The 18,027-nt window shown below is 35.1% G+C and overlaps 1 protein-coding gene across 2 annotated transcripts; it reads right to left on the bottom strand.

The window, feature by feature from the left end:
• Positions 1-2,907: 2,907 nt before the first annotated feature.
• LOC139128069 (fas apoptotic inhibitory molecule 1-like) lies at positions 2,908-17,984 on the bottom strand. Of its 2 annotated transcripts, XM_070693926.1 has the most exons (6): positions 17,890-17,911; positions 17,463-17,492; positions 8,057-8,312; positions 6,568-6,796; positions 5,928-5,977; positions 2,908-5,236 (listed from the first exon to the last, which is right to left on the bottom strand). In XM_070693926.1, the coding sequence occupies exons 3-6, from the start codon at positions 8,165-8,167 to the stop codon at positions 5,078-5,080; spliced, it is 549 nt and encodes a 182-aa protein (XP_070550027.1). In that variant the 5' UTR covers positions 8,168-8,312; positions 17,463-17,492; positions 17,890-17,911; the 3' UTR covers positions 2,908-5,077. The 2 variants fall into 2 exon arrangements, with proteins under 2 accessions (XP_070550027.1, XP_070550026.1); XM_070693925.1 differs by lacking the exon at positions 17,463-17,492 and having other exon boundaries at positions 17,890-17,984.
• Positions 17,985-18,027: the final 43 nt, after the last annotated feature.

Raw genomic sequence — 18,027 nt, 5'->3', positions numbered from 1 at the left:
TGCGTTCTATTGAAATGTTTAACAGAAAAACAAACGTAAACTCCCTAGTCACTAACTGCGTAGTATTTGCTGACAAAATACTTTACAATTTCTAATATTTAAAATTTGTATGCTGACAGGTCACACAGGAGACGAGTCTTTATCGTCAAGAGTTTGACGAGCAGTTGATAACTGAACAAACTGGACACAGAAGTTCAGTGAAGAACAAGTGAAAGCTGTATCCGATGCTCTTCAACCACCCAAGCCAAAGATGGAAAAGAAAAATCCTGTCATTCCGGTGCCGACCGCAACAATCGGAAAACCAAGCTGCACCGCCACGTCAGAGAAAGTCACTCCTGCAACTGAAATTGCAAGTACTAACAAAACAATGTCCAGACCACAATGAGTGCGGTACTGCGTGTTTGCCTGTAAATGTAACTATTACCAAAGGAGACAGAAAACTTCACATTCAGTTTTGACAAGTGACTTTGAAATCGTAATTTTCAGCTTCAAATGATCGTGATAACAGTAACCTTTCCGTATGACATAGCGATATTTGCAATCGATACTGTTATTTCATCCACGGTGACTTATAATTGATTTTGAGATGTACTTGAGAAATTTATTCAGTCTGATGCTGCTAGTTTGAAGTTTCTATGCTCTGTACTTGATGGTGAAATACATTTCTTCTGGTTAATATGTCGCTTTTGGGGGTTGTTGACTTGTCACGACGTGACTTTCTTTTGTTTAAAAGTGTCTGATTTACTAGTAAATCGGACATTTTTGAATAAAAGAACTGTCCGAATTACTAGTAAACGGACACTTTTAACAAAAGAAAGCCAGGTGGTAATTATAAAATATTCAGTTATGGAAATTAGAAAGCATGGATTGAACAATGGGCACGAAGCAGAGAGTGGCATAACCATGATAAGGTGTGGGTAAACCAGTCGATCATATACTGAGTCAAAATCTGTATTGAGACTGAGTGAGTGTACATATTATGAAGGGTCAGTCTACACTATGGTCGGCTACTTTGAGAATTGAGAACATACAATTGGTCCAAGAATGAAAAAAAAAATACTAACTTGAAGTGTAACTACCAATATTCATGGGTTACGAGGCATAAAATAAGTTTATCTCTAGGATTCTATCGTTCGGAACTTCAAAGATAATTTATACGGGATTGCATATATATGTATCAGATAACAACTGCAGTCTACGATAGCAATTGTCTTTTGTAGTACTGTTAATAGCAGGTAATATTCAAAGGGGTGCTGCCACAAAAATGAACAGCCACCTTTCCAAGACAACTCATTTATAGGAAACTTTCAATTTTGTGAAGGTTGACTGGCTTGCATTGTGCAATTGGCAAAAATTGCAAGCTGAAAAAACTTTCACATTTGAGATAACAAGCGACCTAGCGGCCGATATAGCTCCGCTGTGTTTATGTACAGAATAACTATTTTTGACACATGTTGATGAAGAATGATGATGATAACTCAATGCAGTGGCCAGAAAAAGTGGCTAAAATAAGCTGCAAAAAATACAAAATTGAAGATTTCATCATACTTTGAATATATCACATTCAATCATCCCTAAGAACATGTCAACCAAAGCTATCTGATGAGTAGTTTTTTGAGAATAAAATATTCTGACCAAAAATGGCAACAATTGCCCCCAAAAATAAAAATTGCAGATTTCATCATAATTTCAAAATATCACACTTAGTTCATATATAGAAACCTGTATACCAAATTTCAAAGCTGTTAGACCAGTACTTTTTGAGAAACGCATTTTTTGACCAAAAATGAGAAAAATTGCCCTAAAATTCAAAATTGCAGATGTCATCATTATTTCAATAAATATCATTTAGTTCATCTATGGAAACCTGTATACCAAATTTCAAAGCTATCAGATAAGTAGTTTTGGAAATACACATTTTTTGACCAAAAATGGCAAAAATTGCCCAAAAAATACAAAATTACAGATTTCATCAGAAATTCAATATATATTACTAAGCTTATCTGTAGAAACCTGTATACCAAATTTCAAGCTATCAGACCAATACTTTATGAGAAACACATTTTTGGACCAAAAATGGCAAAAATTGCCCCAAAAATACAAAATTGCAGATTTCATCATTATTTCAATAAATATCATTTAGTTCATCTGTAGGAACCTGTATACAGAATTTCAAAGCTATCAGGTGAGTAGTTTTGGAAATACACATTTTTTGACCAAAAATGGCAAAAATTGCCCCAAAAATACAAAATTACAGATTTCATCAGAAATTCAGTATATATTACTTAGTTCATCTATAGAAACCTGTATACCAAATTTCAAAACTGTCAGACCAGTACTTTTTGAGAAATACATTTTTTGACCAAAAATGGCAAAAATTGCCTTAAAAATGCAAATTTGCATATTTCTGCACAATTTGAACAAATCTGAAATAGATCATCCCTAGGGACATATGTACCAAATATAAAAGCTATCTGACTGGTAGTTTTGAAGAAGATTTTTAAATATTTTTTTACCAAAAATGACAAAAATTGCCTTAAAAATACAAATATGCAAATTTCACCACCATTTTAACAAATCTGATTTAAGTCACCCTAAGCAAACTGCATATCAAATTTCAAAGCAATCGGACGAGCGGTTTCAGAGAGAAGATTTTTTTACCAAAAACACCAAAAAATGCCCCAAAAATACAAATATGCAAATTTCACCATGATTTGAACAAACTGAAGTGAGGTCACCCCAAGTGAACTGCATATAAAATTTCAAAGCAATTCGACTTGTGGTTTCAGAGGAGAAGGCAATTGTTGACGGACGACAACGGACGACGGACGACGGACGACGACGGATAATCAACCTATTTGATAAGCTCCGCGTCGCTGACAGCGGAGCTAAAAATCACACAAGCGATTCCTCTGTAAAACAGATTTATTTTACAAATGGTAGCTTATCCACTCACACAGACTAAATGTACATTCCATACACCATGTCAAAAAATGATATGCATAAAGTAGCTTGCCAATCATATACAAAAAAGTCACAGATTGTGAAAGTAGGTCAGCATGTTGCCATGGAACTGCAAAGTAAATTTAAATATTTTAAGTAACATTGACATAATTTCTAGCAAAACATGAAATGGTATCTCTCTTGGTTAAAGCTTGCGTATGAATAAAACATCTGAACAAGAAAAGGCTTGTATTTGTCATCAGAGAGAAGGACAAACTGGAATTTTATATCTTGATCAGATAAGCTGAGGACTGGTTTGGGCATGGAATTTTGAGTTCTGTTCTCGGAAAAAGACTTTCCAGGCCTGTTCCTAGTACTTTACATTTTAGCAGTATTTTGATATGATGAAAATAATTGCAAATTTTTGACATCTCAAATAACTACACTTCCATCTATTTTCCAAACAAAGACATACAGTTACCATATTTGGGCACAGAATTTGTGCCATATTTAAATATCATACCTTATATGGAAGGAACACAGAAATTTACATATTGCATCAATCACACATTGCCTTATTTGGTATAGAACAACAAAACTTGGGTACGCATGGCATATGAATACATGATTTCAAGAAGCTTTTTAGACTTTAAAATGAATAGAAGACCCACACATACCAGCAGTGAAAATACTTCAATCTTGTTTTCACAAATGGACAGGCGACAAAATCTTGGACGGGAACAATATGTCAGTTTTGTTAGAAGTGAGTGTTTCAGAGTAACATGGTATTATTATTATTATTATAAATACTGCAACAGACAAGGTATTTGACTTCACATTTTGGTTGGGATTTCTCTTGTTTAAAGAGATTCTGTTGTTCAAGGATAACATGATGCTCCATTGTATGTACAAAATTTCCGTTCAAGATTAAGTTCTCTCCGTCTGACTTTTCATCAGAATTCTAGGAATACACTGCAAGAGAAATCTCAATGCCAAATATGTGTCAAACTACGGTTTTAGTGGAGTACCAATCTCTACATCGAAGTCATTTACACTGGATGGTTGCCCTCTGCCATCTATAATCATCAAATCACTTGATGGGGCGCCCTCTGCCATCTATAATCATCAAATCACTTGATGGGGCACCCTCTGCCATCTATAATCATCAAATCACTCGATGGGGCGCCCTCTGCCATCTATAATCATCAAATCACTTGATGGGGCGCCCTCTGCCATCTATAATCATCAAATCACTTGATGGGGCGCCCTCTGCCATCTATAATCATCAAATCACTTGATGGGGCGCCCTCTGCCATCTATAATCATCAAATCACTTGATGGGGCGCCCTCTGCCATCTATAATCATCAAATCACTTGATGGGACGCCCTCTACCATCTATAATCAAATGTACTAAACACCCTACAGATAAAGCCAGGCTGTAATACAGGTACATGTAATGCATACATGATCATTGACTGAACGGTAATACACGGTAAGTAGCTATGCAATTGTGCCACTGTAAAACAAGGTGGTCATTTAAGAATACCTAGGGAGACTTCAATGGCCTCTTAGTTTTGCACACCAACTTAGGGATGCACTATGCAAATCAAGCAACATATTCTACTGTACATTGTGGTACAGTACAGTGTTGACTGACATAGTACTGACTTGTAACAACTTAGGGGGCTTTATTCATAAGATACATGACTTCTTAATGATACACTAGGGAGTTCCCATGTAAATCTTTCTGTAAAGCATCCGCTGTTATCTGTCTGCCTCGGAATAGTTCTTGAAATAGTTTCTGATCTTCAACTACTGGTATACACTGTAAAATACTCTCCCAATCTAGCTTAGCGAAAAATTGTCATCGCTATGTTCCCAATTTTAAAACACGTGAAAATAACATCAAAATTTGTAAAATATTCACTTCATTTCCATGGACGTAAAACAATGAATTTTTTACAATATATAAACATAATAAGATAACAAAGCGTATTCTAGCTGACTTCGTCATCTGAATTCTTGAAAAAAAAAAGTATCACACAAGAATTTCCAAAGCTAAAAAATCAAAACCCTTCTTCTGTATGTACAATTTGTAAAATCTAATTTGTAAGTATATTAGATTCAATGCTACTACCCTGATTCTTCATGCGTTTCGGGAACTTCGTTTCCATCGACAAAAAGCGCATGTACGATTCCATCGCGGCGTTTTCCACTACTGACAGCTTTTATAAAACAATCATGATCTCGGATTTCAAAGTGGGTCTCTGTTCCGTCGTCTACAAATTCTCCCTGTAATAGACAGTCAATTCAGTTAAACATGGTGATTCTTAAAGACTTTTGAACATTGAAACTTTAATGTGTCAATGAGAGTCTTTTAAACTCCACAATACTCTAGTTTTTGTTCCATGTATGACTAGATTTTCTACATGTGCTTCCTAAAATATGTTGAAGTAAATACTGTGTAACTTGTCATGTCAATATTTGCCTTGTTATTCTTGATGATTCAATATAACTCTGTTACCGAAATTCACCCATCAACAAAATCCATAACACAAAGGTTTCGCAGAAAAATCGTCATTATTACCATTTAGCAAAAAAATTTTCCTTCATTGTTTATACCATTGGATTTGTCACAAGATCTACATGTGTACATCTTTACATCCAGGAGTCGCAGAGCATCAAATGATTCCACAGATTATATCTTTGTGAGTAGAAATACATGGACATGCCATAGCAGTACTGATTTTTTATTGAAACTTTCTCAGAACACTTGATAATACAAGCTATTTTGAAATATGTACTAAATGCTATTACTGTGCTAGATTATTCATTGGCCAAATTCATTTTTTCTATCATTTTTGATAACTGGATAAGTCTTAGGAATATTTAGACAACTTCTGCCACCATGAAGATGTGTCAAAATTATACCTAGATACATGAATTTGAAAACTCAATAGCTAAATCTTCAGAGTATACTTACAGCTGTTTGAAGAGTTTCACCATTGCACCACACATCCATCGTGTCTTTTTCTGATAAAAAAAATTAGAAGAGATTTACTCCCATAATGAACAAATACTGTGATTGACTTAGCAAGGCGTTGTCATTGATATACATTGGCAGCATATGTGTTAGACACCACACAATTTGACACTTTTGGTGACCTTTACAGCATCCTTTGCTATGTAAGATGATGTTTTACAAACCACCTCCTCTCTACTTCTGTAGCCATGCATCAATGACATCTTACCTTCCACCAGTAACTGGCTCATTACATTTATCTGTGCCAAAATGATGCATATCACATGACCACATATACAAGTCACAACAAATATTTAAAATGATGCATACCAGGTGAACACAGATGAACAAATCATGACAAAAATTTTGAATTATTTAAGCTGTGCAACAAAATGGAATGCAACCAGGTTCAACAGATGAATATAGAAATCATGATAATTTCACTCACATTCTGGATGTACAATAGTGACAATAGACCAATCATTGCACTTCAGTAAGTGAGGATCAGTGAATCCTAATTATTCAGCACTGATCCCATTCACCAATCATAATTCTCAACCAATGATGATAAGCCAATAGTGAATTTTTTCATTTCACTTACCTAGAACAATCCTAGTGTCTACACCATCTATTACTAAAGACCAAACTTTGGCAGTTTTTGACCTTTGCTCTGTGAACTTCTTTAAACTTTTACCATTGACTTCCAGCGTGTATTCATATGCAAATCCACTGACAGCATCAATGTTTATTGCAGCTTTCACTTTGGCTTTGCCAATGTTGAACACTTCCCTGCCGACAAGTTTAAACATCCAGTTCTTCCTAATTATCTCCTGTCAATCAAATTGAAACAATGTTACAATAAATGGAATGCATGTGATCTATGTTGCTAAGGAACCATTTGGTGTCTTCTGTCAGTACATCAACTTGAAACAATGTTACAATATCTATTTACTGTTGCCCAGCGACAGACTATTCTCATGTTAATGATTTGACATTCTTAAGATTCATAAACATATAGACATCATAATTATATAAAATCTGATATTCTACGAATTTGAACAACATTCAGAAAACTTGATCAAAGTCATTCTGTGTGCTGAAAGCATACTGGTTTTTACCGGTACAAGCGCTGATTTGAAGAGTAAATTCATTAAATTTCACTAGACACACGTACACAGCTTTCAACATCTTACATGAAGCATGGATTGATATTCACAGACATGCACCATACTTGAATGATATCACTGATGAATCACAAAGGTAAATCATAACACAGATAATTACTAAGATGCATGTTTACATTGAAACAAATATGTTACCATGACAACCAGAGTGTCTTTAAAGGTCAGGGAGACAGTATGCATACTGCCAAATATAATGGTTGACGTCTACGACTCGGGGAAACATTAGAACTATTAGCTGTAACATGGTAAAGGTCTATTAGAGAATTTCATCAAGTTAATAGACACTGAATTTGTAGGTGCAGCTACTGTATCAACTTCAATCTGTATCCATGGCAACAGTCATCCTTGTGTTATCAACAATGTCAGGACTACATTGAAATGATCAGTAGCCACATGTACCATCAATATCAACTTAAATTATTTATTCTTATTAATATTTCAACATCTTTTCACAGAATTAGACACTATGAAACATATTGATATGTTAGGTGTTCACATTCTTCATTTCTTGTCACTAATAGTCAATTAAAATACACAAATACAATCTTCGCTATTCAAGGTAGTAATAGAAATTGTACGTTAAAATTCAATTTCAAAAATATTGGATGAATTTGCAATGAACTTGATCAAAATGAACCTGAAAAACAAGTATTCAAATGATTTCATGTGTCACTGTGATAATGGTATGTCAGACGTTTTGAATATTTGTGTCAATCACTTGAATTTACCTCTTTCACCACTATGGTTTGAACCAATCCTATTGTTTTCTATGGTAAAGTTGGACCTCTAGACAGGGAAGTGGGGGTGAGAGGGTTGAGACAATTCAACTGTTTGCAACTCTTTTCACTCTTACATTGAATGATTTGACCTGACTTGCCCTGTAAAAAGGTACAAATTAGTCTTTACCTTGCCGTCAACTACAACAACACGTTTTCCTGATGTTGTACCGTGTTCAAATTCCACTTTGTGAACACCGTCGCTGAGAGCAACGTCCCACACTGCTACAATGTCATTCATAGCTGTTCTAGATCAAAGTCTTATCCAAAACTGCAACTACCTCCACGGATTAAGTGCTCCTTCCTTGCTGCAAATGGAGAGAATGATGACGCTAATAAATTCCAGATGCCGTCACTTTGCACTGATGCACGGAACACACTGATGTCTGGAATAGATGAAAAATAAACACAGTGAGACTGAGATGATATATCATTCATGACACTGCTCTGAGTTACCCACAATGCATTGCTGCATAACATCAATAATTAAAACCTGACAGGAAACCAGGCTACAATGATTTTGTGTGTAATCACTGTAATCTCTTTACAGTAACTATGATGCTTAGTGTGCTAGCTGCAATTTGTCCATTGCGACACAGCTTTCTAAAATCAATGCAGAGTTGAATCAAAACCCAACCTTGGAAGATTGCAGTTTTCGTTGTTGATGACAACGCTGATGTTTTTCACAAGCTTTAAAACGAGTTATGGTCACTATTAGTACTTCTAAAAGCTTGGAAAACAATGAAAGTTCATTAAGAAACAATTAACATTACTGTACCTATGTTGATGTGCAGACTGAATACAGAGAAGTTGGTGGTTATGATATGAACAGTTGTCAATGTTTTCTTTCTCAATATACCTGTACATGTGCTATACATACATCACACATGTACACCTACTATTCATAAATGCAAGTACTGAGTATTGTCTAAAAACTTGATGAGTTTAAATTTACATTTTATAATTAGGGAGTACAACAACCATTTAACAATATCCCTCTCTGATCCACAACATGTCTCCCCAAAGTACCAGCTAATTGAATTTTGTTGAAACAATTTACAAGGTTTTGTACCTAAATTCATTGATTAAAGCCCTAGTGCTGCTAACTTTCGATGGTTTTTTTTCATTATTTTTATTTTATAAATCAATTGCAACTTCGTATTCTACTCCCCAAAGAATGTTGAAACACCCACTATTTAGCTTGTCAACTTAGCGTCTATATGTGTAAAATGCATGAATATTGTTTACATTTGAATTCTAGTCCGGACCAGAAGTCAGTTTTCAACAATAACAATGCACTTTACAACCATAGGGGCTGAGTTGACAAGCTGGATACTGTGTATATCAACATTCTTTGGGGAGAAGAACAAGGAATTATGGTTCACATTCAAAAAAATACCGTCAATGACGCTGTACCTTCTCTAATGTTTGGCCAGGTCAGGTAATTGGTTGTTGGCATGGAGTTGTTGGTAAATTAGTTGACAATGTAGGGGCATGAGGTGGGATATGGACCCAAAGAACCCAAAAGATGATTAAATATATCAATCAAAAAAATTCTAAGCTACAGTATAAACTGCCTAAAGATAGTTCAATGTGGAAAAAAGTTAAATAATTCAGAAATAAGAATTAACAGTCCAAAATAGTAATGACGCACTTCCCTACTGACCTGAGTGCATGTGAAATACACAACCTGGCATCTGTAACCAAGTGATCATTTTAAGTCACTTTTAACTGTTTTTAATAGATTTTCCAAAGAGTCATGTGGAAATGATGAAAAACGCTTATCTGGTCTTGTGTTTGTATAACCTCATGGCTGATAATTGTCATAGTATTGAAAAAAATTGAAAGTGAAGAAATTACTGTTTTTAATAGGCATATTTTCCTTGAAATACATGACCGCGTAAAGAATATATGCTAAAAGTGTTTAAGAGTAAATTTCTTTTCAAAAAATAATTTGATCTGTGACCAAAGGATTTTTATTCTTTGAGTTTACAAATTCAAACATTGCAATTTGTTCAATCATCTTGTGCAGTGCAAAATTTATAAAATGACTGAAAAACAAAAAAAAATTGGCAGAATTACAGTCTTTGTGATGTAAAATTATGGGTTGACATTACGATAATTGTTAATCTGTTCGAAGTACTACTATACTATAATTTATAAAAAAAAAGTTCACGGTAACATATATTGTCAGCAATGTAGTGTTAATTTTGACTTTACATCAAAATATGCCTTTGCTGGATACCAAATATATAGGGCGAAATATTAAATCAACCATGTTCAGCAAAATCCACACAACAGCATTGATCCTTTTCTAATTTGATTTGATTTGCTTATGTTATCCTTGTATGACAGTCAGTACAATATGGAACTTGAACACAACACAGTGAATAAGTATGCTGTAAATGAAATGGTGTGGCTGCATCCACATGCAGCAATAGGAGTGCCTTTGTCTCTCACCCCTCATTTCCAACCTGTCCCATCCCTGAAAAAATAGTTTTGTCTTATATTTATGATGTAAATATTTCTGTATTTGTTAAAATGTGCGCATCTCAAAAACTTTTGATCATAAACATTTTCGTTGTTTTTTATAGCTGACCAGTCAGTTAACCTTTTTATTTTGAATATTTGCGCATTTTTTCTCAGTATTTGACATTTTCAGAATACCTTCTTATTCAGTTTGTCATTTACTAAAAGTTTAAATGCTCCATTGTGTGGTCAAGCTTTCCACAGCATCAAATGTGGTACTTCATATAGGAAGGTCTGCCTCTAGAGGGCGGGCATCATGAACAGTGCTGTGTTGGTTACCGGTAATTCCTCCACATAAACTTCTGATTGTACTGTAAACATTGAACATGGCCGACGTCCGATTTTCCTGTCTAAAACTTTCACTCATTTTCGTTCATATGACTCTGAAACTCCAGGAAACGATTGGGAAGAAAGAGTTATCTTGAAATATTGAGGTACTCGCCGATATTTTGCAAAATAAATGAGAAAAAATGCAAGGAAAATGCCGACAGGCTTACACAATGACCGTTTTCAGACTCGAGGCATGAGCATGATCATCTCTGCAGATTATGCAACAGGCCCAATCACGTGAGGCCATGAGGGGATATCCATGCAACTCAGTACCAAACACTAGCGCTCACAGAGTGAGCAAACACAAAGTGAGTACCCTACCCCTAACTTCAGCTCAGTAGTCTGTAATAGATTGTAGTAAACTAAGAAACCTTGGAGAAAGGCTTAACACTGTGGCTATGCCGCTAAGTCCCTTTTGATTTTTGTCACAGCTCAAAATCGTTCTCCCACACCTCAAAGCTGAGCCATGAACACCCCCACCAGTTTGTGATATGACCCATCACAATGGCATGACATCAACGGATCTTGACAGACGGAAGTCTTGACAGACGGAAGTAGTTGACAGCAGCATACTGGTTTTCAACTCTAATACCTTCTCTGTCTATAAATAGACACGAGAAGGTCATAAAATGGTGAAATTATCATCAAAGTTAGCAGCACTGGGGCTTTAAAGGGTCAAATTTTAGATTTTGCAAGTTACATATATGTAGTAATTACATTAAGTGTTTTTGACAGCTGACATCTAATGAAGGATGGTAATGAATTTGATGAATGTGTACTAATGAGGACAAACATTCCTTGTATGAAAACCTTTCAGCTTAATGAATTTATTCATTAATCTTCTAATGACACACAACCTTACTTAATCAGCAACTAACTTACAGCAGCCATGGTTAATTGTTGTCTTCATCAAGTTACTGTGTTTCCTCTGCCACTCTCAAATTCGTAAAATTACTAATTTTTTAGATGATTTACTAATTTTTTTCATTGTTGATTCGTAAATATACAAATGCAAGGAAGCAGCTAGTTGATTGAGAGCTGAAGGCCCCCAAACCTCAAAATAGTTCTGTCTAAGCACATGTGGTACTTAATTTGAATTTGATTGAATGATATTCCATATTGGAACGGTTAAGTTTACTTATGAATTTCAAAATTTACGAAAGTTTCAATACTTAATTCGTAAATTTACTAAAAAATTTCAGAAGCCAGAGGAGAACACAGAGTTCACGTCTTCAATACTTCACAATTCTCTGACAGTGTGACAGTGTCACTGTATCAAACCCTGGCAACAATACAGTACATGTACCTTCCTAAGTGTCAATCAGATATTTGCCCAAAATTCATAAGTTGTATTTTGTCATAGTTATTAACGCGGACATGGTAGACTTTGGAAAATGTATTGAACACCAACTAACCACTAGAAAAGTCGTAAACATCATGTTTGTGAAATAAAAAATATTTTCAACCACTCAATGAACATGTCAATTTTCTACAATCACAAAACTGATTTAGTTCTACTAAAATGTATGTCATATCACTGGTGTGTGTGAAAATCAATTGAATTACTGTATGTTTCACAAAACCTTCTGTAGTACCGTAGTTTAGCAGATTTTGAGATTGAATTAAATGGGACACTCATTAGTGTCGTCATGATGAACTCAAGACAAACTGTGGAACACTGACAATGAAAGGAAGGTAAGAAAACAATGTAGGTTGTAATGTAACTGGAGACAAGAGACATCGCAGTAATCAAGTGACTATATTTGTGCTGTACACGTGACTGGTCATCCAAATTTCTGTCTGTCCATCTGTCTGTTGTTTTAACGTAAACATTGTAAATCTCAAAATTACAAATGACCTCAAAAGAGGGATAAAACTGCAGCAAGTGTGAAGGAATACAGTAAAAAATTGGCCGACTAGCGGGAAATACAGTACTCGTTAAAATAAAGAGCAAAGTTAAAACAAATACAGTAAAATACTAACCAACCAGCGGGAGATAAAACACTTGCAAAGCAGAGACTAAAAAGCGCAGACGTTTCGGGTGCAACCCTTCATCAGTACTTCCTGTATTTCCCGCTAGTCGGCCAATCTTTTACTTCATTGTAAATCTCATTAGCTTGTGGCTGTGATCAATGATTCAGTAACTGCAGTAATTTTGCAATTCAGAGATTTACATAGCTTGGTACAAAACACTGATTTCTGGGAAAAATCTTGTAATACTTGTGATGTTGACACTAGATACCTGCACAGTCCCTCCATGACCGTGATACCTGTCACCTTTTGGGTCTTGTCAGGTGATTTTGCAAACATATTTTAAGAATAGAACATGTTAGTAAAGTATAGGAATGTAAGGTGCATTGAGTTTATTGAAGACTTTGATCAGTGATGGATGGTTTGTAGAGACAGCTGACATGGGTTTCAATAAACCATTCACTATTGTGATAAGGTGACTACACTGCCTGCAGCTATACTACATTTACTGCCTGTCTTTATCAGTGACTGCATGAAAAGGTCAACTAAAGATATCTAAGCATTTTAAATTTTTATCAAACTTATAAGCATACCGGTAGGTTTGAAATTCATGATTGTGTGGTATAACTCCTTGAAAAGTCTGTTTGCATGGCAGTGTCCTTTTAACCCTTTCATCCCCAGTTCCCTGTATACAGGTCCAACTTTACCATAGAAAACAATTGATTTGGGACAAACCATGGTGGTGAAAGGGTAAAAAAGCAAAGAAGATTATCATTATTTTCTGCAATGTTTAAGATTTGAAGGAAGAGCTTATACAGTATATTTCTGCAATGTTTAAGGTTTGAAGGGAAAGCTTATACAGTATATATCTTTCAACATGGAAGAAATCACAATGCCGTCTGACCAAGGTTTGCATTGAATGGCTGTTGAATAGGGAAGTGTTTACTGACGTAGGAAATATGATTGGAAAATCAATATCTGTATAAGTTTACGAGGAAAATCAAACATTACAAGACTTGGTGTCGCTAAACAGTTTTACAAAACAGTACACAAACCCAATAAAAGGGCCCAAGTAGCTATAACTTTTGAACTTTTTTCACCACTTTTGTTTTTCATATCAACCATAGTTTCTCATTGAGTTGTTCTACTGACTGTAAGTATGCTGAGATATACAGTATTCAGCTTGTCAACTCAGCCTGTACCGGTACATGTGTGGGTGCATTGTCAGTGTTGACAAGTGAATTCTGGTCTGGACTACAACTCACATGTAAACAAGAACAGTGCATTTTAAAGGCTTGTATGTCTGTAATGTCATCCAGACAGCAATTCATTTGTTAATAGTAACGTTCAGTGTTTTATGAATTTGTGTTTGCAAATATGTTCCACACACTGTTGGGAAGAGAAAAAAGAAAATGTGTTGGCTTACTGCCGTGAAATTATGTACTGTATAGACCAATTGTACTAACATTACTGCTTGGAAGTAAATGTACAGTAATACTAATTACCCATGTACATAAATCCCTAGACACACAGGATGTGATGCCTGTGTGGTTAGTAAATTTGATTAACAATTTGAATATTGACACAAACTAGAAGATGAGTATTGTCATGATAAAACAAATTAGCAATCAATTTAGTATCTGAGCTGTGGCTTTTATTCACCATTTTAATAATTTAGAAGTGGAGTACATGCATGTATAGAGTGATAGATGTAGAAAGCATCGGTGTGGAATTCAGATCGTTTTCATTCAAGATCATCGGTACAGAGTTCCTGCTTGTCCTGCCAAGTTCATATCGGTATTTCACCATCAGGTCAAGTTCATTAAAACTAGAGAAGCATAATACATCCCATTTGGTGCATTGCAACAAAAAATGAACATTTGAAAGTCCCTGAAATCACAGATACTGTAACATGGTTTTTATGGACTAAAGATGTTGGAACTGACCAAGACAAATAGGTGGAAATACAAATGGTTTTGGCTCAATACTGCTTTTCACTGAGTTGGCTGATGGGAAAGTGATACTGTCTGGCACGGAAAAGGTTCATAGTAAAGTAGATGTAGATGGACATTATTTTTGTTCATTTTGTTTTATTATTATTAACTTTGAGTTGTCAGGTAGGGTATACTGTTTAGCATATTATTAAGTTCATGTTAGTAGTAATTTTGAGTTGCTTGAAGTGTCAAGTAGGGTGTAAGCTTACTGTTTAGCATTTCAAATACATGGACACATTAAAAAGTTCAGATTTTTAGGAAACAGGCTCTGGCCTTATAAATGACACCAATAAGGCAGATATGGATGCAACGGTTGGTATCTATCTTGAATACACATGTACACTGTGTCAGGGTCCTTCCACTGAACATGCACCATGATTGTGTCTAGCAATAGCGTACAACAAATAATTGTATTTTAGACAATTGCACTATGGGTATAGTGGTTGCTATGATTACTGAATATATTTAGTGTTAAAGGCATGGTTCAGGCCTCACATTGTCTTGCCAGGAAATTAACTTACTAGATTACAATTTCAATGGAAAACTCTTACAGACTAGAACTTACTTGATCCTAGGGATCAAGTCCCTGGCCTTTCAGTTTGTATTAACACTCATTTAGACTACTATTACAAAAGGATGACATTTCACATTCATTCTACACAAGTTCAAGGTTGATTTTTCAGGGTTTTCATTGACATTCAAAGAGTCACACTGAATAGCTTTGACCCTTGAATTTGACAATGAACTGACATGTTTATAGTTTCAATGGAAAACTGAAAGTAACCACTCCATCAATATTGGTCTGCAAACAAAGGGTTCTCCACAAGGGGGATTTTGAGGGGTACTTCGTCCCACTGATTTTCCAGCAATCTATTCACATGTAAATAACTTAATATGCATCAAAACAACAAAAGAATATGCAAAGTATGGATAATGTTATGTAAATTGGTCGCCCCTCTGGGGTCTTTTTTTCCAAGTTGTGGAAAACACCATGTACCTAACTTGAAAAGGTTTAAACTTCAACAAAGTAGAACAAGACATTTTTTCTTACAAAAAGACAGCTCTTTGTCTGACAGTCAGCTTGATATCTCTAGTCTGAGCTAACTGTGCACAAACTGCAACAGAGAACAAAGGATTAAAGTCCCATAAACAGTCAATGTCAACAACCATGATGTGAAAACCAGGGATTGAGGACAGATTCTTCATGCAGAAAGTAAAATCTTTAACATGGACAGTAGTCTCATTCCAACCATTGAGGTTCCTCCACTCTGCTATGATAATTGAGTTACAAAGTGTGAATTGGGGATGCCTGCAGGAAACAAGTGAACCACTTGTATCATTTTTAATTCTGCCAAAAAAGGTCTCCTTTAACACTTGGTAGAGACACCAATCTAATGATGTGCTAATTGAGCAATCCTTTGTATGTTAAGACACAGTTACAGGTAGAACATTCACCCTACGCCTGTATAATTCCATTCAGACTTTTTAACTACATTATACCATTCTGTTACATTGTTTTCTATGGCAGTTTATTCCCATCCAAGGGGAACGTTGCTTAATTTTTATAAATTGATGTTGTGTTCTCTAAGCACATTTAAAACTTTCAAATTTTATGATAATTAATATGAACCGTTCGAGTTCCGAAGTCTTTTATTGTCAACGTTTAAAAATATAACACAGGCAATTTTTTTTTCAGATTAAGACAATTTTTTTTTAATTCTTCCAAAATGTTGATTAACTACTCTAGCTATGAAAAATTATGTCCATTTGGTTTAAAATTATGATAATAATTAAAAAAACATAAAAATTGGTAAAATGTCACATTAAATTTTTTAAGGAAAAAATTGCAACACTAAAAGGGTTGAAGGTTAATTGGTAGAGTAGCTGTTAGTATGAGGGCAAAGCATAAAGGAGATATTCACAGACTTTAATCAATGTCTGTATGCAGATAAGTTACATGCATCAAGTTCACTTACATATTTATCATAGCTAACATTGTAAGTTATGTTTATTTCTATTTTTGATGCGCTTTGCTTCACAACTTGCACTGTATCAATTTAAGAAATAATACCAAATACTAATAAATATGTACAGATATGTTTGTGAGCAATTAAAAAAAATATGAGTCAATTTTACCCTTGATTCATTGTGTTTTTGTGAATTTGACACTTTAAAGTTCAATACAGCCTTGTCAAAGTTCAATTGACATAGCATCATACTGTTTTTGTGATGTAAGCTATCATTGAGAAATGTCATAGTCGTAAATATTGAAGTTTTCATTGTGACAATCCCCTTGAATTCAATAAAGGTCATGTTTTGATGCACAAAATAATTAAACCATACAATTAATTTCCCTCTCTGTCACAGCAGTGCACATTGACATAGATGGTAGTCACATCTCAGCTATCGGTTAAATAGTTTATGCAGACAGAGAATTCAGCTAAATTGCAGTGTGACTATTGGAACACACTTAGACAACATTGTGTTTTGCATAAACAAGTTATATTATGGTTATATTAAAATGACAATTGAAAAATGACGAAAACTATTGACCAGCACTGGTAACAGTGTGTTGATATACGGTATCAACAAAACTTGAAGTAAAACACACACTAGGTCACAGAAATGTTGGCATTGAAGAGCATCTCTTCAGCTGGTAGGGGTTATGCGGATGAATTACTTCCCTGAACTGCAGTCAATAATCATAAATACCTTTCTTTTGATTCTTGAGAAAGAGTTGATCTTCAACGGAATGGACGTGTAATACAGGTAGCCACAAATATTTTACAAATGACATTGACAATCTATGCATTGTATCGAAGACGGTATAAGTCATGAACGTACTAATAAGCGATATTGTTACTTCACTTAGCAAGACTAAAATATAAAATGTGATAGCGAGTGAAGTTGTCATTCTTCCTTATTCCTGTCTGCGAGAATTTTCCACAGGATCAACAGGTCGGAATACCTGCATACCAGTACCACAGGTATCGCAACGGATCCGGAAGGACCCCAGCTCAGGCAAATAGCCTGTTGGTAAATTCTAAATTTGAGGTTCATTCAACGCAAATTTCGAGAGTCACTTGGTGTAACGAGAGAATCAATCTAACGACCATATATATTGCTGTGATATACTGACCTGGATAATCGTCAGGGCGAATATTGTAATGTTGATCGTCTAAATACTTGCATCCACTTTCACCCACCAATACTCCAGCAGAAAATAAATAATATGACATATTACGCATGCGTCAAATTCACATCCGGGTATCTGCAG

Source organism: Ptychodera flava, unplaced genomic scaffold (assembly GCF_041260155.1).
Source record: "Ptychodera flava strain L36383 unplaced genomic scaffold, AS_Pfla_20210202 Scaffold_42__1_contigs__length_1331906_pilon, whole genome shotgun sequence".
Taxonomy (NCBI): Eukaryota; Metazoa; Hemichordata; class Enteropneusta; family Ptychoderidae; genus Ptychodera; species Ptychodera flava.
The sequence above is the reverse complement of the archived record's forward strand: the minus strand, read 5'-3'. Positions and strand labels throughout refer to the sequence as shown.